The sequence below is a fragment of the Pristiophorus japonicus genome, unplaced genomic scaffold, assembly GCF_044704955.1.
Source record: "Pristiophorus japonicus isolate sPriJap1 unplaced genomic scaffold, sPriJap1.hap1 HAP1_SCAFFOLD_1519, whole genome shotgun sequence".
Classification (NCBI taxonomy): Eukaryota; Metazoa; Chordata; class Chondrichthyes; family Pristiophoridae; genus Pristiophorus; species Pristiophorus japonicus.
The window spans coordinates 38291-60668 of record NW_027251195.1 but is presented as its reverse complement, the minus strand read 5'-3'; the positions used below and the strand labels follow the sequence as shown (position 1 = coordinate 60668).

Here is a 22378-nt window from a genome sequence, read left to right as displayed (position 1 = left end):
TGGAAGCGGGGGGTCACGGCCCTAGTGAACGTGGAGATCGGTGATTCCAGTCTGTGTGGCCTCGGTGTGGTCAGTGGGAGAGAGGACGCGGGTAGGCGAGGGTCCCTCAATACGTGGATGGATATCGTGTACCCAGGCCTCATGTCCCTCCGGCCTTGTTCAGCTCCCAGCCTCAACATGCGCGAGCCCAGACACTGGGAGCTGGCGAGCTATTCGACCGTGGGAAGCATCGCATCCTCACCCTACCTGCTGCCCATCGGCCCGCCCAATCGCATCCCAGCAGGGAGTCGCTGGCCTGCGGGCTGGAGCAGGGACCACTCACCAACGCCCCAACGTCCCGGGATAGTCGTGGGTGCCACGTACAGGCCCAGGGACTGCCCCTCGACTCACAGGCTCAGGAAATGGGTTGGCCATTCGGCACAGAGGAGAATTTCTTCAATCGGAGAGGCAGTACTGAGGGAGCGCCGTACTGTCGGAGGGGCAGTACTGAGGGAGTGCCGCACTGTCGGAGGGGCAGTACTGAGGGAGCGCCGCACTGTCGGAGGGGCAGTACTGAGGCAGCGCCGCACTGTCGGAGGGGCGGTACTGAGGGAGCGCCACACTGTCAGAGGGGCAGTACTGAGGGAGCGCCGCACTGTCGGAGGGGCGGTACTGAGGGAGCGCCGCACTGTCGGAGGGGCGGTACTGAGGGAGCGCCGCACTGTCGGAGGGGCGGTACTGAGGGAGCGCCGCACTGTCGGAGGGGCGGTACTGAGGGAGCGCCGCACTGTCGGAGGGGCAGTACTGAGGGAGCGCCGCACTGTCGGAGGGGCAGTACTGAGGGACCGCCGCACTGTCGGAGGGGCAGTGCTGAGGGACCGCCGCACTGTCGGAGGGGCAGTACTGAGGGACCGCCGCACTGTCGGAGGGGCAGTGCTGAGGGACCGCCGCACTGTCGGAGGGGCAGTGCTGAGGGACCGCCGCACTGTCGGAGGGGCAGTGCTGAGGGAGTGCCGCACTGTCGGAGGTGCCGTCTTTCGGTGAGATGTTAAACCGAGGCCCCGTCTGCCCTCTCAGGTGGATGTAAAAGATCCCGGGGCCACTATTGGAAGAAGAGCAGGGGGAGTTCTCCCCGGTGTCCTGGGGTCAATATTTTTCCCTCAACCAACATCACAAACAGATGATCTGTGCTATTATCACATTGCTGTGTGTGGGAGCTTGCTGTGCGCAAATTGGCGTTTCCCACATTACAACAGTGACCACACTCCAAAAGTACTTCATTGGCTGTAAAGCGCTTTGAGACGTCCGGTGGTGGTGAAAGGTGCTATATAAATGCAAGTCTTTCTTTGGAATTCTCTGCCCCGGAGGGCTGTGGAGACTCAGACGTTGAGCATATTCGATATGCGATATGTGTGCGAACTGAGACCCGGGAGAGGCGCGAGTTCGGGGGCCCAGGAGAGGCGAGGGCCCTGGGGCAGCACGGGCCCAGCCCACACTGTGCGATATGTGTGCGCACTGGGTCCGTGCAGCAGAGCTGGTCTCCAGTCGTCCTGGTTAACCCTTGCCCCTGGACCGAGGCCTCGCTCTGTCAAGCCCCGTGTGGTGGCTGGTGTACAACGGTCACCCCACGTTAAAAAAATCCACCCACAGGCATCTCCCACCCTTCAGGATGTAGTTCGGGATCCGGAATATTAGGTCCTTCATTGGAACACGGTGAACTTTTTGGCGTGGAAACAAGTTATCCTCGACTCGAGGGACTGCCTATGATGATGACATTCAAGGCCCGGATCGATAGATTTTTGGACTTGGGTGGGAATCAAGCGATTTGGGGATGTTGTAAAAGACTTGTATTTATACATCATCATCATCGGCAGTCCCTCGGAATCGAGGAAGACTTGCTCCCACTCTGAACATGAGTCCTCAGGCGGCTGAACAGTCCAATACGAGAGCCACAGTCCCTGTCACAGGTGGGACAGACAGTGGTTGAGGGAAGGGGAGGGTGGGACTGGTTTGCCGCACGCTCCTTCCGCTGCCTGCGCTTGGTTTCTGCACGCTCTCGGCGACGAGACTCGAGGTGCTCAGCGCCCTCCCGGATGCACTTCCTCCACTCAGGGCGGACTGGTCTTTGGGCCCAGGGACTCCCAGGTGTCGGTGGGGGATGTTGCACTTTATCAGGGAGGCTTTGAGGGTGGTCCTTTGTAACGTCTCTGCCCACCTTTGGCTCGTTTGCCGTGAAGGAGTTCCGAGTAGAGCGCTTGCTTTGGGAGTCTCGTGTCTGGGGACATGCGGACAATGTGGCCCTGCCCAGCGGAGCTGGTCGAGTGTGGTCAGTGCTTCGATGCTGGGGATGTTGGCCTGGTCGAGGACGCTAACGTTGGTGCGTCTGTCCTCCGGGGGGATTTGCAGGATCTTGCGGAGACATCGTTGGTGGTATTTCTCCAGCGATTTGAGGTGTCTACTGTACATGGTCCATGTCTCTGAGCCATACAGGAGGGCGGGTATCACTACAGCCCTGTAGACCGTGAGCCTGGTGGTGGATTTGAGGCCCTGGTCTTCAAACACACTGTTATATAGCGACTTTCACGACCACCGGACGTCCCAAAGCGCTTTACAGCCAATGAAGTACTTCTTGGAGTGTGGGCACTGTTGTATTGTGGGAAACGCAGCAGCCAATTTGCGCACAGCAAGCTCCCACAAACAGCAATGTGGTAGTGACCGAGATAACCTGTATTTTCTTAGTGATGTGGGGTTGAGGGATAAATATTTTGGCCCGGGACACCGGGGAGATCAGCCGTGATCCCTTTGAATGGCGGAGCAGGCTCGAGGGGCCGAGTGGGCCTCCTCCTGCTCTGATTGGTTGTGTGGTTGCCGGGCTGGCCCGTGTGGCCCGGCGACCGGAGGGGTTGGGAACAGTCGGGGGGGGTGATAGGTACTTGCCTCTCCTGGGCCGTGTGCCCCTCCCTCAGCCGGTGGTCCCGATCGATGGCCATCCTCTCCAGCTGGTGTCGCAGGTTGTCGGCCTCGTTGCTCAATTGTTGGGCCTTCAGCTTCTCGTTCATCAGCTCCTGCGGGGGGGGGGGGGGGGGGAGGGACAAGACGGGTCAGGGGAGGGGGCTCGGGGGTGGGGGGGGGTGTCAGCTGTGGGGTGTACAGTGCCCTCTGACCCCCGGGTCCCTAACCCCCCCTCCCCTGTCACAGAGCTGCCCGCAGTGCCCTCTGACCTCCGGGTCAGTGACCCCCCCCCTTCCTCGTCACAGAGCCCCCCCGCACTGCCCTCTGACCTCCAGGTCCCTGACCCCCCCATCCCCCTGTCACAGAGCCCCCCCGCACTGCCCTCTGGGTCCGTGACCCCTGACTCAGAGCACCCCCCCCCACCCCCGGCAGTGCCCTCTGACCTCCGGGTCCGTGACCCCCCCCGCCCTCCCCCGTCATAGAACTGCCCGCAGTGCCCTCTGACCTCTGGGTCCGTGACCGCCCCCTTCCCCTGACAGAGTCCCCTGCACTGCCCTCTGACCCCTGGGTGTGTGACCCTCCCCCCCGACACAGTGACTCCCCTCTGACCCCTGATACTGTGACCCCCCCCCCCACCACCCACCCTGACACACTGCCCCCCGCACCCCCCAAGTCCCGGGTCCTCCCAACCCCCTCCCCCCAACACACTACCCCCCCACACCAGTCCCCTGTATAAAACATTGGTTACACCACAGCTGGAGTACTGCGTGTAGTTCTGGTCACCACATCACAGGAAGGATGTGATTGCACTGGAGAGGGTGTGGAGGAGATTTACCAGGATGTTGCCTGGACTGGAGAATTTTAGCGATGAGGAAAGATTGGATAGGCTGGGGTTGTTTTCTTTGGAACAGGGGAGGCTGAGGGGAGACCTGATTGAGGTGTATAAAATGATGAGGGGCCTGGATAGAGTGGATAGGACGGACCTGTTTCCCTTGGCAGAGGGGTCAACAACCAGGGGGGGCACAGATTTAAAGTAATTGGGGGGAGGTTTAGAGGGGATTTGAGGGGAAATTTCTTCACCCAGAGGGCGGTGGGGGTCTGGGGCATAACTCACTGCTTGAAAGGGGGGGTAAGAGGCATGCAATACCGTCAGGGCGCGCGCCCCGGCAGGAAGCCTTGATTTCACTCTCCGCTTCCTCCCGGGCGTGCGAGAGCGAATTCTTTGGGACGGGTGGGATGTGGAGTAAACGTTAGGGCCTAACCCTGACCACCGCAGCCCCCCACCCCGCCCGCAAAACGGGCGCGGTTAACCGGCATTCCGCGGCACATACCTCGCGCAGAGCGGCCAAGGCCTTCTTGTCGGCGCTCAGCTGTTGCAGCAGCTCCCTGCTCTCCGCTTCCAGCTCCTGCAGGCTTTCCTGGGCCTGCTGGGCCCGGCCGGCCTCCAGGCCCAGCTGCCGGTTCTCCTGCTCCAGCCTGGCCAGCTGGAAGTTGCGTTCGTCCAGCGCGCAGTCCCGCTCCACGGCCTGCTGTCTGAGCCGCCGGGCCTCCTTCTCCAGCCGCCGGTGCTCCTTCTCGGCCTGGCCCAGCCGGCCCTCCAGGGCCTCCTTGTCCTGCTCCAGCCGCTCCTCGCCCGCCTTGCGCTGCGCGAGCTGCCCGCGCTGGGCCTCGAGCCGGGCCTCCCGCTCGCCCGCCTCCCGCTCCAGCTCCTGGGCCTTGCGCAGGGCCCCCTCCAGCCTCTGGCCCAGCGCCCGGCTCTCCGCCCGCAGGCCCTGGTGGGCCGCCTCCAGCTCCTCCGCCCGCTGGGCCGCCCCCCGCTGCCGCTCGGCCCCCCGCTGCCGCTCGGCGGACAGCTCCCGGTTCTCCCGCTCCAGCTGACACATCAGCGCCCCCTCCGTCTCCTGCAGCTCCACCGCCCGCCGCAGCTGCAAGTTCTCCTGGTCCAGCCGGGCGTTCTCCCGCTCCAGCTCTTCGGCCGCGGCAGCCCTCGCCCGGCACCGCTCCAGCGCCTCCAGGGCCAGCTGCCGCTCCGCCTCCAGCGCGCCCTGCCTCTGGCTGGTCTCCGCCACGGCCTGGTGCAGCATCCTGTTCTCCATCTCCACGTCCTTCACCCGCAGCTCCGTTCCGGCCTGAGAGCGCCGCCGCCAGGAGGCCAGGCTCTGGCTCAGGTGCTCGTTTTCCAGCTTCAGCGCTGCCACCTGCAACAGAGGGAGCCATCGGTCAAGCAGCCGGACAAAGATGCGAGGAACAGCAGCGTGCGAGGAGGACACATAAAATCGGCAAAGGGACACAGACAGGCTAAGTGAACGGACAAGCATTTAGCAGATGGAGTACAATGTCGGAAAGTGCGAGGTCATGCACTTGGGCAGAAAAAAAACTCAAAGGGCAAGTTATTATTTAAATGGAGAGAGATTGCAAAGTGCCGCAGTACAGCGGGACCTGGGGGTACTTGTGCCTGAAACACAAAAGGATAGTATGCAGGTACAGCAAGTGATCAGGAAGGCCAATGGTATCTTGGCCTTTATTGCAAAGGGGATGGAGTATAAAAGCAGGGAAGTCTTGCTCCAGTTATACAGGGTATTGGTGAGGCCACACCTGGAGTACTGCGTGCAGTTTTGCTCTCCGTATTTACGAAAGGCTATACTTGCTTTGGAGGCAGTTCAGAGAAGGTTCACTCGGTTGATTCCAGGGATGAGGAAAGGTTGAGGAGGTTGGGCCTCTACTCATTGGAGTTCAGAAGAATGAGAGGTGATCTTATCGAAAGGTAAAAGATTATGAGGGGGCTCGACAAGGTGGATGCAGAGAGGATGTTTCCACTGATGGGGGAGACTAGAACTAGAGGGCATGGTCTTAGAATAAGGGGCCGCCCATTTAAAACTGAGATGAGGAGGAATTTCTTCTCTGAGGGTTGTAAATCTGTGGAATTCACAGCCTCAGAGAGCTGTGGAGGCCGGGACATTGAATATATTTAAGGTGGAGATAGACAGTTTCTTGAACGATAAGGGGATAAGGGGTTATGGGGAGCGGGCGGGGAAGTGGACCTGAGTCCATGATCGGATCAGCCATGTTCGTATTGAATGGCAGAGCAGGCTCGAGGGGCTGTATGGCCAACTCCTGCTCCTGCTCCTATTTCTTATGTTCTCAACACTTTCCCGCCTGATCCCCATATCCCTCGATTCCCTTAACATCCAAAAATCTATCGATCCCAGCCTTGAATATACTCAGAGACTGAGCCTCCACAGCCCTTAGGGGCAGAGAATTCCAAAGATTCACACCCCTCTGAGTGAAGAAATTCCTCCTCATCTCAGTCCTAAATGGCCGACCCCTTATCCTGAGACTGTGTGACCCCTGGTTCTAGACTCCCCAGCCCCGGGGGGAAACACCCTCCCGGCATCTACCGTCAAGCCCTGTAAGAATTGTGTGTGTTTCAATGAGATCACCTCTCATTCTTCTAAACTCCAGAGAATATCGGCCCAGTCTGCTCAATCTCTCCTCATAGGACAATGCCCCCATCCCAGGAATCAGTCTGGTGAACCTTCGCTGTACTCCCTCAATGGCAAGTGTATCCTTCCTTAGGTAAGGAGACCCAAACTGTACACAATACTCCAGGTGCGGTCTCACCAGGGCCCGATATAATCGCAGGAAGACGTTTTTACTCTGATACTCAACTCCTCCCGTAATAAAGGCCAACATACCATTTGCTTTCTGAATCACTTGCTGTACCTGCAGGTTAACTTTCAGTGATTGGTGTACAAGGACACACAGGCCCTCTGAACACCAACACTTCACAGTCCCTCGCCGTTTATACAATACTCTTCATCAGCGCAGTGACCACTTCGAGAGTGGCATCAGTGTGTGTCGCTCTCTCTCTCTCGCCTCCGAGCCATAAGGTCATGGGTTCAAGTCCCATTCCAGAGACTTGAGCACACAATCCAGACCGACACTCAGTGCAGTGCTGAGGGAGCGCCATACTGTCGGAGGGGCAGTACTGAGGGAGTGCCGCACTGTCGGAGGGGCAGTACTGAGGGAGCGCCGCATGTCGGAGGGGCGGTACTGAGGGAGCGCCGCACTGTCGGAGGGGCGGTACTGAGGGAGCGCCGCACTGTCGGAGGGGCGGTACTGAGGGAGCGCCGCACTGTTGGAGGGGCAGTACTGAGGGAGCGCCACACTGTTGGAGGAGCAGTACTGAGGGAGCGCCGCACTGTCGGAGGGACAGTACTGAAGGAGCCCCGCACTGTCAGAGGGGCAGTACTGAGGGAGCCCTGCACTGTTGGAGGGGCAGTACTGAGGGAGCGCCGCACTGTCGGAGGGGCAGTACTGAGGGAGCACCACACTGTTGGAGGGGCAGTACTGAGGGAGCGCCGCACTGTCGGAGGGGCAGTACTGAGGGAGCGCCGCACTGTCGGAGGGGCAGTACTGAGGGAGCGCCGCACTGTTGGAGGGGCAGTACTGAGGGAGCGCCACACTGTCGGAGGGGCAGTACTGAGGGAGCCCCGCACTGTCAGAGGGGCAGTACTGAGGGAGCCCTGCACTGTTGGAGGGGCAGTACTGAGGGAGCCCCGCACTGTCAGAGGGGCAGTACTGAGGGAGCCCCGCACTGTTGGAGGGGCAGTACTGAGGGAGCGCCGCACTGTCGGAGGGGCAGTACTGAGGGAGCGCCGCACTGTCGGAGTTCTCCGCAGTGTCCTGGGGCCAATATTTCACTCTCGACCGAGATCCCGAAAACAGGCGATCTGGGTCATTGCCACAATGCTGTTTGTGGGAGGTTTGCTGTGCGCCGATTGGCTGCCCCGCCTTGCCCACGTTACAACAGCGACCACACTTCGAAAAAAAGTGGCTGCGAAGCTCTATGGGGACGTCCCGAAGGGAGCTAAATAAATGCAAGTCTTTCCATTGAGCAATGGGGGAGGGGGCGGCCGCTGACCTCTGACCCGCCGAGGGCTCCGGCGCGGAGGTCCCCCTCGTGTAGATCAAGACACGAGACCCCGACGGCCCCCCGAGGGGGGGGGAACGCAGTGGGCCGGGTCTGGCTGGGGTTACGGGGACACAGCAGAGCAGGCCCAGCCAGCGGAGCCTCCGAGACCCCGGGGGAGGGGGGCTGCACTCTAACCACCCCCCCCCGACCCCCCCCGACCCACCCCTCCCCCGCCCGTACTTCTCGCTCGTAGTTCTCCCGAACTGTGCGCACGGTGCACTCCAGTCTCTCCTTCTCCTTCATCAGGTCGGTGCTGAGACCTTCCACACTCCGAGAATTCTGTTCCTCATCGTCAATCCGTGTTCGCAGTCTCTCCAGCTACAGCGACAGGCAGCAAGTCAGCGCGTATTTAGTAACGTACAACCGTACCCCAGTGAGAGTCAATGTGTGTGGGACCCGTACCCCAGTGAGAGTCAGTGTGTGTGGGACCCGTACCCCAGTGAGGGTCAATGTGTGTGGGACCCATACCCCAGTGAGAGTCAGTGTGTGTGGGACACGTACCCCAGTGAGAGTCAGTGTGTGTGGGACCCGTACCCCAGTGAGAGTCAGTGTGTGTGGGACACGTACCCCAGTGAGAGTCAGTGTGTGTGGGACCCGTACCCCAGTGAGAGTCAGTGTGTGTGGGACCCGTACCCCAGTGAGAGTCAGTGTGTGTGGGACTGTACCCCAGTGAGAGTCAGTGTGTGTGGGACCCGTACCCCAGTGAGAGTCAGTGTGTGTGTGGGACCCGTACCCCAGTGAGAGTCAGTGTGTGTGGGACCCGTACCCCAGTGAGAGTCAGTGTGTGTGTGGGACCCGTACCCCAGTGAGAGTCAGTGTGTGTGGAACCTGTACCCCAGTGAGAGTCAGTGTGTATGGGACCCGTACCCCAGTGAGAGTCAGTGTGTGTGGGACCCGTACCCCAGTGAGAGTCAGTGTGTGTGGAACCTGTACCCCAGTGAGAGTCAGTGTGTATGGGACCCGTACCCCAGTGAGAGTCAGTGTGTGTGGGACCCGTACCCCAGTGAGAGTCAGTGTGTGTGGGACCCGTACCCCAGTGAGAGTCAGTGTGTGTGGGACCCGTACCCCAGTGAGAGTCAGTGTGTGTGGGACCCGTACCCCAGTGAGAGTCAGTGTGTGTGGAACCTGTACCCCAGTGAGAGTCAGTGTGTGTGGGACCCGTACCCCAGTGAGAGTCAGTGTGTGTGGGACCCGTACCCCAGTGAGAGTCAGTGTGTGTGGGACCCGTACCCCAGTGAGAGTCAGTGTGTGTGGGACCCGTACCCCAGTGAGAGTCAGTGTGTGTGGGACCCGTACCCCAGTGAGAGTCAGTGTGTGTGGGACTGTACCCCAGTGAGAGTCAGTGTGTGTGGGACCCGTACCCCAGTGAGAGTCAGTGTGTGTGGGACCCGTACCCCAGTGAGAGTCAGTGTGTGTGGGACCCGTACCCCAGTGAGAGTCAGTGTGTGTGGGACCCGTACCCCAGTGAGAGTCAGTGTGTGTGGGACTGTACCCCAGTGAGAGTCAGTGTGTGTGGGACTGTACCCCAGTGAGAGTCAGTGTGTGTGGGACCCGTACCCCAGTGAGAGTCAGTGTGTGTGGGACCCGTACCCCAGTGAGAGTCAGTGTGTGTGGGACCCGTACCCCAGTGAGAGTCAGTGTGTGTGGGACCCGTACCCCAGTGAGAGTCAGTGTGTGTGGGACTGTACCCCAGTGAGAGTCAGTGTGTGTGGGACCCGTACCCCAGTGAGAGTCAGTGTGTGTGGGACCCGTACCCCAGTGAGAGTCAGTGTGTGTGGGACCCGTACCCCAGTGAGAGTCAGTGTGTGTGGGACCCGTACCCCAGTGAGAGTCATTGTGTGTGGGACCCGTACCCCAGTGAGAGTCAGTGTGTGTGGGACCCGTACCCCGGTGAGAGTCAGTGTGTGTGGGACTGTACCCCAGTGAGAGTCAGTGTGTGTGGGACCCATACCCCAGTGAGAGTCAGTGTGTGTGGGACCCGTACCCCAGTGAGAGTCAGTGTGTGTGGGACCTGTACCCCAGTGAGAGTCAGTGTGTGTGGGACTGTACCCCAGTGAGAGTCAGTGTGTGTGGGACTGTACCCCAGTGAGAGTCAGTGTGTGTGGGACTGTACCCCAGTGATGGTGCAGAGGGTTGTGGATTGAGATTGGCGTCTAGCGCTTACAGCCCTCTGTAGCTGATGGTTCTCCTGCTCCAGGCCGAGGATTTTGCCGGTGGTGCTGGTGTCTGCCTCCGCACTACTGCACCGCAGCTGTTCCTCCTTCCGCCTCAGCTCCTGGTTCTCCCGCTCGAGTTTCAGGAGTTGACCTGACGTCACCTCATGCACTTCGTAGCTCAGAGGCTTCTGGGTAACTGCGGAAACAGCGCACAGATCGTTAACCGCACGGTCCGGGAGCCTCACCCCGAGGGGAAAGAAACAAAATATATCCATACAGCCGCTCTCGCCCTGCAGGCCCCTGAATCGAGAGGCCTAACTGTAGGCCCCAGGCCCACGAGGAGAGCGAACCGCACTCCGTGTCTCACCCCGTGCTGTATCTGCCCTGGGAGTGTTTGATGGGACGGTGTAGAGGGAGCTTTACTCTGTATCTAACCCCGTGCTGTACCTGCCCTGGGAGTGTTTGATGGGGACAGTGTAGAGGGAGCTTTACTCTGTATCTAACCCCCTGTACCTGCCCTGGGAGTGTGTGATGGGACAGTGTAGAGGGAGCTTTACTCTGTATCTAACCACGTGCTGTACCTGCCCTGGGAGTGTTTGATGGGGACAGTGTAGAGGGAGCTTTACTCTGTATCTAACCCCGTGCTGTACCTGCCCTGGGAGTGTTTGATGGGACAGTGTAGAGGGAGCTTTACTCTGTATCTAACCACGTGCTGTACCTGCCCTGGGAGTGTTTGATGGGGACAGTGTAGAGGGAGCTTTACTCTGTATCTAACCCCGTGCTGTACCTGCCCTGGGAGTGTTTGATGGGACAGTGTAGAGGGAGCTTTACTCTGTATCTAACCCCCTGTACCTGCCCTGGGAGTGTTTGATGGGACAGTGTAGAGGGAGCTTTACTCTGTATCTAACCCCGTGCTGTACCTGCCCTGGGAGTGTTTGATGGGACAGTATAGAGGGAGCTTTACTCTGTATCTAACCCAGTGTTGTACCTGCCCTGGGAGTGTTTGATGGGACAGTGTAGAGGGAGCTTTACTCTGTATCTAACCCCATGCTGTACCTGCCCTGGGAGTGTTTGATGGGACAGTGTAGAGAGAGCTTTACTCTGTATCTAACCCCCTGTACCTGCCCTGGGAGTGTTTGATGGGACAGTGTAGAGGGAGCTTTACTCTGTATCTAACCCCGTGCTGTACCTGCCCTGGGAGTGTTTGATGGGACAGTATAGAGGGAGCTTTACTCTGTATCTAACCACGTGCTGTACCTGCCCTGGGAGTGTTTGATGGGACAGTGTAGAGGGAGCTTTACTCTGTATCTAACCCCTTGCTGTACCTGCCCTGGGAGTGTTTGATGGGACAGTGCAGAGGGAGCATTACTCTGTATCTAACCCCGTGCTGTACCTGCCCTGGGAGTGTTTGATGGGACAGTGTAGAGAGAGCTTTACTCTGTATCTAACCCCCTGTACCTGCCCTGGGAGTATTTGATGGGACAGTGTAGAGGGAGCTTTACTCTGTATCTAACCCTGTGCTGTACCTGCCCTGGGAGTGTTTGATGGGACAGTGTAGAGGGAGCTTTACTCTGTATCTAACCCCATGCTGTACCTGCTCTGGGAGTGTTTGATGGGACAGTGTAGAGAGAGCTTTACTCTGTATCTAACCCCCTGTACCTGCCCTGGGAGTGTTTGATGGGACAGTGTAGAGGGAGCTTTACTTTGTATCTAACCCCGTGCTGTACCTGCCCTGGGAGTGTTTGATGGAACAGTGTAGAGGGAGCATTACTCTGTATCTAACCCCGTGCTGTACCTGCCCTGGGAGTGTTTGATGGGACAGTGTAGAGGGAGCTTTACTCTGTATCTAACCCCATGCTGTACCTGCTCTGGGAGTGTTTGATGGGACAGTGTAGAGAGAGCTTTACTCTGTATCTAACCACGTGCTGTACCTGCCCTGGGAGTGTTTGATGGGACAGTGTAGAGGGAGCTTTACTCTGTATCTAACCCCCTGTACCTGCCCTGGGAGTGTTTGATGGGACAGTGTAGAGGGAGCTTTACTCTGTATCTAACCCCGTGCTGTACCTGCCCTGGGAGTGTTTGATGGGACAGTGTAGAGGGAGCTTTACTCTGTATCTAACCCCCTGTACCTGCCCTGGGAGTGTGTGATGGGACAGTGTAGAGGGAGCTTTACTCTGTATCTAACCCCCTGTACCTGCCCTGGGAGTGTTTGATGGGACAGTGTAGAGGAAGCTTTACTCTGTATCTAACCCCCTGTACCTGCCCTGGGAGTGTGTGATGGGACAGTGTAGAGAGAGCTTTACTCTGCATCTAACCCCCTGTACCTGCCCTGGGAGTGTTTGATGGGACAGTGTAGAGGAAGCTTTACTCTGTATCTAACCCCCTGTACTTGCCCTGGGAGTGTTTGATGGGACAGTGTAGAGGGAGCTTTACTCTGTATCTAACCCCCTGTACCTGCCCTGGGAGTGTTTGATGGGACAGTGTAGAGGATAAGTCCGATGTGTCGCTTACGTTCGAAGTGTGGAATCTCCTCCGATATCGGCTCCATATTCCAGTCGAGTTTCTCCGACTCGCTCAGACTCTGCTTGAGCTCAGATTCCAGGCTCAAGTTCTCCTCCAGAAGCTCCTCAACCCTTTGTCTGTCCGCCTCTCGCTCCTGTTGCGGGGAGTAAATCGCTCATCAGCAAGACACAGTTGATCAAAGGAGGATGAGGAGACTGTTAATCCGCCACAAGAGTCACACCTTCATCCTCAATCTGCCCCTGCGCCAACATGCTGGGGGTCACCATTGACCAGAAACTCAACTGGACCAGCCACATAAATACTGTGGCCACAAGAGCGGGTCAGAGGCTGGGTATTCTGCGAGTGTCTCACCTCCTGACTCCCCAAAGCCTTCCCATCATCTACAAGGCACAAGTCAGGAGTGCGATGGAACACTCCCCACTTGCCTGGATGAGTTGCAGCTCCAACAACACTCGAGAAGCTCGACACCATCCGGGACAAAGCGGCCCGCTCGATGGGCCATGCTACCCACCACCTTCAACACTCACTCCCTCCATCACCGGCGCCCCCTGGCTGCAGTGTGCACCGTCTACAAGATGCACTGCAGCAACTCGCCATGGCTTCTTCAGCAGCACCTCCCAAACCCGCGGCCTCTACCCGCCTAGAAGGAAACTGGGGAATGGTGGAAGAGAGAGACTGGGGAATGGAGGGAGAGAGAGAGAGAGAGACAGAGAGAGACTGGGGAAAGGAGGAGAGAGAGAGAAAGAGAGACTGTGGAATGGGGGGGAGAGAGAGAGAGAGAGAGAGACTGGGGAAAGGAGGAGAGAGAGAGAGAGAGAGAGACTGGGGAATGGGGGAGAGAGAGAGAGAGAGAGAGAGAGAGAGACTGGGGAATGAGAGGGAGAGAGCGAGAGAGAGAGAGAGAGACTGGGGAAAGGAGGAGAGAGAGAGAGAGAGAGAGAGAGAGACTGTGGAATGGGGGAGAGAGAGAGAGAGAGAGAGAGACTGGGGAATGGGGAAGAGAGAGAGAGAGAGAGAGAGAGACTGGGGAATGGAGGGAGGGAGAGAGAGAGAGAAAGAGAGAAAGAGAGAGAGAGAGACTGGGTAATGGGGGAGAGAGAGAGAGAAAGAGACTGGGTAATGGGGAGAGAGAGAGACTGGGTAATGGGGGAGAGAGAGACTGGGTAATGGGGGAGAGAGAGAGAGAGAGAGAGAGAGAGAGAGACTGGGTAATGGGGGAGAGAGAGAGAGAGAGAGACTGGGTAATGGGGAGAGAGAGAGAGAGAGAGAGAGAGAGACTGGGTAATGGGGGGAGAGAGAGAGAGAATGGGGAATGGAGGGAGGGAGAGAGAGGGAGAGAGAGAGAGAGACTGAGGAATGGGGGGGGGAGAGAGAGAGAGAGAGACTGGGGAAAGAGAGAGAGATAGAGACAGAGAGGGAGAGAGAGAGAGAGAGACAGAGAGGGAGAGACAGAGAGGGAGAGACAGAGAGGGAGGGGGGGAGAGAGAGAGAGAGAGAGAGAGAGAGAGGGAGAGACAGAGAGAGAGGGAGACTGAGGAATGGGGGGGAGAGTGGAGAGAGAGAGAGAGACTGAGGATAGAGACAGAGAGGGAGACAGAGAGGGAGAGAGAGAGAGAGAGAGAGAGAGAGAGAGAGAGAGAGAGAGGGAGAGAGAGAGAGGGAGAGACAGAGACGAGGGAGAGACAGAGAGGGAGAGACAGAGAGAGAGAGAGAGAGAGAGAGAGGGAGAGACAGAGAGAGAGGAAGACTGAGGAATGGGGGAGAGTGGAGAGAGAGAGAGAGGCTGAGGATCGAGACAGAGAGGGAGAGAGAGAGGGAGAGAGAGAGGGAGAGAGAGAGAGGGAGAGAGAGAGAGAGAGAGAGAGAGAGAGAGAGGGAGAGACAGAGAGAGAGGGAGACTGAGAAATGGGGGGGAGAGTGGAGAGAGAGAGAGAGACTGAGGATAGAGACAGAGAGGGAGACAGAGAGGGAGAGAGAGGGAGAGACAGAGAGAGAGATAGAGACAGAGAGAGAGAGAGACAGAGAGGGAGAGACAGAGAGGGAGACAGAGAGAGAGAGAGGGAGAGACAGAGAGGGAGAGACAGAGACAGAGAGAGAGAGAGAGAGGCAGAGAGGGAGAGACAGAGAGAGAGAGGGAGAGGGAGACTGGGGGACGGGGGTTCGGGGGACAGAGAGGGAGACGGGGCGATGGGGGCTCACTGACACATGATGAAACCAGGAGGTCCCGGGGGGGGGGGTGGATTGTGGGGGCACAGACACAGGATATAATCACACCCCGGACCCCGGGTCGAGCAGCGATTGAGACGGAGTTTGATGCTTGGGGCCGTCGCTCGCTAAGCGAAGGCTGTCTACCCCCAACGCCCCCCCCCGACCCCACCCAACCCCCGCCCCTCGCTCCCCCCCCTTGATATCACACCTCCCCCCGTGCGGGTGACATTGTTCACACGTGGACCTCAGTCTCTCGCTCACACACACACACCGAGCGGCAGCAACACATGGGGTGCGAAGGGGTTGTTCTATTTCTGTCGTTCCCCCCCCTCCGCCCCCCACAAAGCCTCGCTTACCATCTCGAGCTCCTGCAGCGCTGATCGCAGCAGCAGATTCTCCTTCTCCAGCTCGTGCAGCTTATCGCAGCGGCCTCGAGCGGCCTCCAGCTGCCCCTCCAGCAGGGCCTTGGTCTCCAGCAGGGCCTGGCTGTACTCCCGCTCCTCCTACAGGGCAAACCAGGGGGGGGGGCAAGGGGGCAAGGGGAGCAGGTTACAGGCAGGGTCACTGATCGGGCTATTCCCCCCCCCCCATCCCCTGATCCCCACTCCACCCCCACACCACTCCCCTCCCCAAGACCAACCCCTCCCCCCTCGCACCCCAGCCCCCCTCCCCCCTCCCCCTCTGGCCGCTCTTCCTGCGTCATTCCACACCGTGCAGCCATTCGGCCATGAAGGCCGTCAACACCCAGGTCCGTGCGGTGCTCCCTCAGTACTTCCCCTCCGACAGTGCGGCGCTCCCTCAGTACCGCCCCTCCGACAGTACAGCGCTCCCTCAGTACCGCCCCTCCGACAGCGCAGTACGGCGCTCCCTCAGTACAGCCCCTCCGACAGTACGGCGCTCCCTCAGTACAGCCCCTCCGACAGTACGGCGTTCCCTCAGTACCGCCCCTCCGACAGTACGGCGTTCCCTCAGTACTGCCCCTCCGACAGTGCGGCACTCCCTCAGTACTGCCCCTCCGACAGCGCAGTACGGCGCTCCCTCAGTACTGCCCCTCCGACAGTGCGGCGTTCCCTCAGTACCGCCCCTCCGACAGTACGGCGTTCCCTCAGTACTGCCCCTCCGACAGTGCAGTGCGGCGCTCCCTCAGTACAGCCCCTCCGACAGTACGGCGTTCCCTCAGTACCACCCCTCCGACAGTACGGTGCTCCCTCAGTACCGCCCCTCCGACAGTGCGGCGCTCCCTCAGTACAGCCCCTCCGACAGTGCGGCGCTCCCTCAGTACTGCCCCTCCGACAGTGCGGCGCTCCCTCAGTACTGCCCCTCCGACAGGGCGGCGCTCCCTCAGTACTGCCCCTCCGACAGTGCGGCACTCCCTCAGTACTGCCCCTCCGACAGTGCGGCGCTCCCTCAGTACTGCCCCTCCGACAGTGCGGTGCTCCTTCAGTACCACCCCTCCGACAGTGCGGCGCTCCCTCAGTACTGCCCCTCCGACAGTGCGGCGCTCCTTCAGTACTACCCCTCCGACAGTGCGGCGCTCCCTCAGTACCGCCCCTCCGACAGTGCGGCGCTCCCTCAGTACTGCCCCTCCGACAGTGCGGCGCTCCCTCAGTACTGCCCCTCCGACAGTGCGGCGCTCCCTCAGTACCGCCCCTTCGACAGTGCGGCGCTCCCTCAGCACCGCCCCTCCGACAGTGCGGCGCTCCCTCAGCACCGCCCCTCCGACAGTGCGGCGCTCCCTCAGTACTGCCTCTCCGACAGTACGGCGCTCCCTCAGTACTGCCCCTCCGACAGCGCAGTACGGCCCTCCTCACTCCCCCCGACCCTCACCCTCCTGGACCTACCTCGGCCTTCCCTTTGTAGAACTCGATGCTGTTGAGCCGCTCCTTGTAGGCCTTGACCTCGCTCTGCAGCCTGTCCACGCGCGTGGCCTTTTCCCGCAGGATGTCCACCTCGTCCCGATAGGTCCTGGCAGCCCGAGCCTCCAGCACCAGCTCCCGGTTCTGAAGGGAGCGAATCGGATTGGCTCAGCCCGCTGACCCCGGATTGGAGGGCAGCGCCGCGGGTCGAGGTTTATCTCGCTCTCTGGGCAACTCCGCCCGATGCCCCCAGCGCTTCTCGCCCGCCGCAGAAGCGCAGTATCGCGAGAGCGGCGACACGCGGGCATCTGTGCGCCGGGTGACGTCACCTTGCTCGTGGCGTTGGAGGGCGCAGCGTGACCTCATGGCTCCCCCGCCAACGCCCGACTCAATCGCCACGGAGGGATAGCCACCGCTCACCGCCAGCGTTAACCGGGCGGCGCGATCACCGGGAATTTCAGCCCCTTACTCTGTATCTAACCCCCTGTACCTGCCCTGGGAGTGTTTGATGGGACAGTGTAGAGGGAGCTTTACTCTGTATCTAACCCTGTGCTGTACCTGCCCCGGGAGTGTGTGATGGGACAGTGTAGAGGGAGCTTTACTCTGTATCTAACCCCCTGTACCTGCCCTGGGAGTGTTTGATGGGACAGTGTAGAGGGAGCTTTACTCTGTATCTAACCCCCTGTACCTGCCCTGGGAGTGTTTGATGGGACAGTGTAGAGGGAGCTTTACTCTGTATCTAACTCCCTGTACCTGCCCTGGGAGTGTTTGATGGGGCAGTGTAGAGGGAGCTTTACTCTGTATCTAACCCCCTGTACCTGCCCTGGGAGTGTTTGATGGGGCAGTGTAGAGGGAGCTTTACTCTGTATCTAACCCCCTGTACCTGCCCTGGGAGTGTTTGATGGGGCAGTGTAGAGGGAGCTTTACTCTGTATCTAACCCCCTGTACCTGCCCTGGGAGTGTTTGATGGGGCAGTGTAGAGGGAGCTTTACTCTGTATCTAACCCCTTGTACCTGCCCTGGGAGTGTGTGATGGGACAGTGTAGAGGGAGCTTTACTCTGTATCTAACCCCTTGTACCTGCCCTGGGAGTGTGTGATGGGACAGTGTAGAGGGAGCTTTACTCTGTATCTAACCCCTTGTACCTGCCCTGGGAGTGTGTGATGGGACAGTGTAGAGGGAGCTTTACTCTGTATCTAACCCCTTGTACCTGCCCTGGGAGTGTTTGATGGGACAGTGTAGAGGGAGCTTTACTCTGTATCTAACCCCATGCTGTACCTGCCCTGGGAGTGTTTGATGGGGACAGTGTAGAGGGAGCTTTACTCTGTATCTAACCCCCTGTACCTGCCCTGGGAGTGTTTGATGGGACAGTGTAGAGGGAGCTTTACTCTGTATCTAACCCCCTGTACCTGCCCTGGGAGTGTTTGATGGGACAGTGTAGAGGGAGCTTTACTCTGTATCTAACCCCCTGTACCTACCCTGGGAGTGTTTGATGGGACAGTGTAGAGGGAGCTTTACTCTGTATCTAACCCCCTGTACCTGCTCTGGGAGTGTTTGATGGGACAGTGTAGAGGGAGCTTTACTCTGTATCTAACCCCCTGTACCTACCCTGGGAGTGTTTGATGGGACAGTGTAGAGGGAGCTTTACTCTGTATCTAACCCCCTGTACCTGCCCTGGGAGTGGTGAGACTAGGTGCTGTCTTTAAAATGTGCTGATTATTTCAGGCTGTGTAAGAAAGTACGAACTGCGATATTGCACCACACGGACAAGCCTGTTCACTTCACCTTCACCGGACAGGTTGTGGGCCTGTGTGAACCTTGCAGGGACACACACACACACTCTCACACGCTCTGACACACACACACACACATACACACACACGTTCTGACACACACACACACTATCTCTCACACACACACACACAATCTCTCACATACACACACAATCTCTCACACACACACACACACTCTCTGACACACACACACACACTTTCTGACACACACACACACACACACTCGTTCTGACACACACACACACACACACAATCTCTCACACACACTCTGACACACACTCTCACACACACACTCTCTGACATACACACACACACTTTCTGACACACACACACACACACACACACTCTGACACACACTCTCACACTGTCTCTCACACACACACAATCTCTCTCTCTCACACACTCCCACACACACACTCTGACACACACATACACACACACACACACTATCTCTCTCACACACACACTCTCTGACACACACACACACTTTCTGACACACCCACACACTCGTTCTGACACACACACACACTACCTCTCACACACACACACAATCTCTCACACACACACACAATCTCTCACACACACACACAATCTCTCACACACACACTCACACACACACACTCTGACACACACACACACAAACACACTCTCTGACACACACTCTCACACACACTTTCTGACACTCACACACACACTCTCTGATACACACACACACACACACACACTCTCTGACACACACTCTCACACTGTCTCTCACACACACACACTATCTCTCTCTCTCTCACACACTCCCACACACACACACTCTCCCACACACTGACACACACATACACACACACACTGACACACACACACTATCTCTCTCACACACACACACTTTCTGACACACACACTCACACACACACACACACACACACACACACACTCTCTGACACACACACACACACACACTCTCTGACACACACACACACACACACACTATCTCTCTCACACACACACACTCTCTCTCACACACACACACTCTCTCTCACACACACACACTCTCTCTCACACACACACACACTCCCACACACACACTTTCTGACACACACACACAATTTCTCACACACACTCACACACACACACTCTGACACACACACACTCTGACACACACACACACACTATCTCTCTCTCACACACACACACTCTGACACACACACTCTCTCTCTCTCTCTCACACACTCTGACACATACACACTCTCACTCACACACACACACACACACTCTCTCTCTCTCTCTCTCTCTCACACTCTCACACACACTCTCTCACACACACACACACACACACACACACTGGACCAGTTTGGACTAGTTCGAGGCCACGTTGTCATCAAAGATTGAATGCAGCAAATTGTTGGCCATCCCGGAGAGCTTAGGGTTGATCGGGGGACTTCTTTGTATGTTGGAGCAACAGGCTTCCCGATGGAGGGTGGGGGCAGGATTTGGTGTTGCCAGGGGCAACGGTGTGGGGCCGCTAACTTTAGCGGCGGGCGATGTCTGCCGCGTCAAAGCGCAATATTGAGATGTTTCACCCCGGGGGGGCGGGCGGGGGGGGGGAGCAGAGTGCTAGGAGAAACCTTCCACACGAGCGTTGACCGAGCGGGGGAACAAGAGGCCGATTCAATCATTGGCCGCTCAAAACGCCGGCATGAAGACGGGAATCAAAAGCAGGGAAGTCTTGCTCCAGTTATACAGGGTATTGGTGAGGCCACACCTGGAGTACTGCGTGCAGTTTTGGTTTCCATATTTACGAAAGGATACACTTGCTTTGGAGGCAGTTCAGAGAAGGTTCACTCGGTTGATTCCGGGGATGAGGGGGTTGACTTATGAGGAAAGGTTGAGGAGGTTGGGCCTCTACTCATTGGAATTCAGAAGAATGAGAGGTGATCTTATCGAAACGTATAAGATTATGAGGGGGCTCGACAAGGTGGATGCAGAGAGGATGTTTCCACTGATGGGGGGAGACTAGAACTAGGGGGCACGGTCTTAGAATAAGGGGCCGCCCATTTAAAACTGAGATGAGGAGAAATTTCTTCTCTCAGAGGGTTGTAAATCTGTGGAATTCGCTGCCTCGGAGAGCTGTGGAAGCCAGGACATTGAATATATTTAAGACAGAGATAGACAGTTTCTTGAGCGATAAGGGAATAAGGGGGCGGGCGGGGAAGTGGAGCTGAGTCCATGATCGGATCAGCCATGATCGTATTGAATGGCGGAGCAGGCTCGAGGGGCCGAATGGCCGACTCCTGCTCCTATTTCTTAAAATCACCGAACAGTATCGATGCAGTTAGGGGGAGGCTGGACGAGTGTACGCGGGAGACGGGAAGCGAGGGTTATGCGGACGGGGTTAGATGAGGAGAGACGGGAGGAGGCTCGAGTGGCGCATAAACCGCTGGGGCCCAGTGGCCTGTTTCCCGCGTGTTGATTGGGTGTCGGCGTTGGCAGGGCGAGGGACCGCGTCTGAAGGCGCGCGCGGCCTGGCCACCAAACCCGAGCGCCCGTTACCTGCTTCTGCAGCCGCTTGTAGTCATCCTCCAGCTCGTGCAGTGCCTGCTGACTGTCCTGCCATTGTTCGCTCTTCTCCTCCCTGCCCACGGAAACACCGCCGTTAGACTCCGCCTTCGCCGCCGCCGCTGGGACCGGCAGAACGAGGCGCTCGAGGTTCCCCCGCCACCGCGCCCTGTGCTCCCCTCCCACCCCCCCACCGTTCCAGCCACACACCGCCCCCCCCCCACCACCGCGCCCTGTGCCCCCCTCCCACCATTCCAGCCACACCCCCCCCCCCCACCACCGCGCCCTGTGCCCCCCTCCCACCCCCCCACCGTTCCAGCCACACCCCCCCCCCACCACCGCGCCCTGTGCCCCCCTCCCACCCCCCCACCGTTCCAGCCACCCCCCCCCCCACCACCGCGCCCTGTGCCCCCCTCCCACCGTTCCAGCCACCCCCCCCCCCCACCACCGCGCCCTGTGCCCCCCCCCCACCGTTCCAGCCACCCCCCCCCCACCACCGCGCCCTGTGCCCCCCTCCCACCATTCCAGCCACACACCCCCCCCCCCACCACCGCGCCCTGTGCTCCCCCCCCACCCCCCCACCGTTCCAGCCACACACCCCCCCCCCCACCACCGCGCCCTGTGCTCCCCTCCCACCCCCCCACCGTTCCAGCCACACCCCCCCCCCCCCACCACCGCGCCCTGTGCCCCCCTCCCACCCTCCCACCATTCCAGCCACACACCCCCCCCCCCACCACCGCGCCCTGTGCCCCCCTCCCACCCCCCCACCGTTCCAGCCACACACCCCCCCCCCCACCACCGCGCCCTGTGCCCCCCTCCCACCATTCCAGCCACCTCCCCCCCCCCCACCACCGCGCCCTGTGCTCCCCTCCCACCATTCCAGCCACCTCTCCCCCCCCCCCACCACTGCGCCCTGTGCCCCCCTCCCACCCCCCCACCGTTCCAGCCACACACCGCTCCCCCCCCACCACCGCGCCCTGTGCCCCCTCCCACCCCCCCACCGTTCCAGCCGCACACCGCCCCCCCCCACCACCGCGCCCTGTGCCCCCCTCCCACCCCCCCACCGTTTCAGCCGCACACCGCCCCCCCCCACCACCGCGCCCTGTGCCCCCTCCCACCCCCCCACCGTTCCAGCCACACACCGCCCCCCCCACCACCGCACCCTGTGCCCCCCTCCCACCATTCCAGCCACCTCCCCGCCCCACCCGCCACCGCGCCCTGCCATACTCACAGGTCCTGCCTCAGCCGCCGGAGCTTGGCCTTGGAGTCCGCCAGCTGGACGCTCAGGTGTTGCCGGTTGTCCCCCGGGCCGAGGGCAGGCGGGCCCTCCCGACTCACCGCGCCCCACGCCTCCCGCTCCTGGCTCAGCTCCGCCAGCCGCTGCAGAGGGG

At 59.2% G+C, this 22378-nt stretch overlaps 1 protein-coding gene across 1 annotated transcript in view; it reads right to left on the bottom strand.

Moving 5' to 3' along the window:
• Positions 1-2912: 2912 nt before the first annotated feature.
• The window catches only part of LOC139242890 (girdin-like), a gene marked incomplete at its 3' end in the record, with an annotated part of 53982 nt that continues 34516 nt past the window's right edge, over positions 2913-22378 (bottom strand). The window contains exons 8-16 of the mRNA XM_070870535.1: positions 22219-22367; positions 20982-21063; positions 16635-16793; positions 15150-15296; positions 12574-12718; positions 10071-10258; positions 8087-8224; positions 4263-5129; positions 2913-3044 (exon numbers count right to left, since the gene is read on the bottom strand). Of these exons, the coding sequence (XP_070726636.1) occupies positions 2913-3044; positions 4263-5129; positions 8087-8224; positions 10071-10258; positions 12574-12718; positions 15150-15296; positions 16635-16793; positions 20982-21063; positions 22219-22367 (2007 nt within the window). The remainder of the gene's footprint in view (positions 3045-4262; positions 5130-8086; positions 8225-10070; positions 10259-12573; positions 12719-15149; positions 15297-16634; positions 16794-20981; positions 21064-22218; positions 22368-22378) is intronic.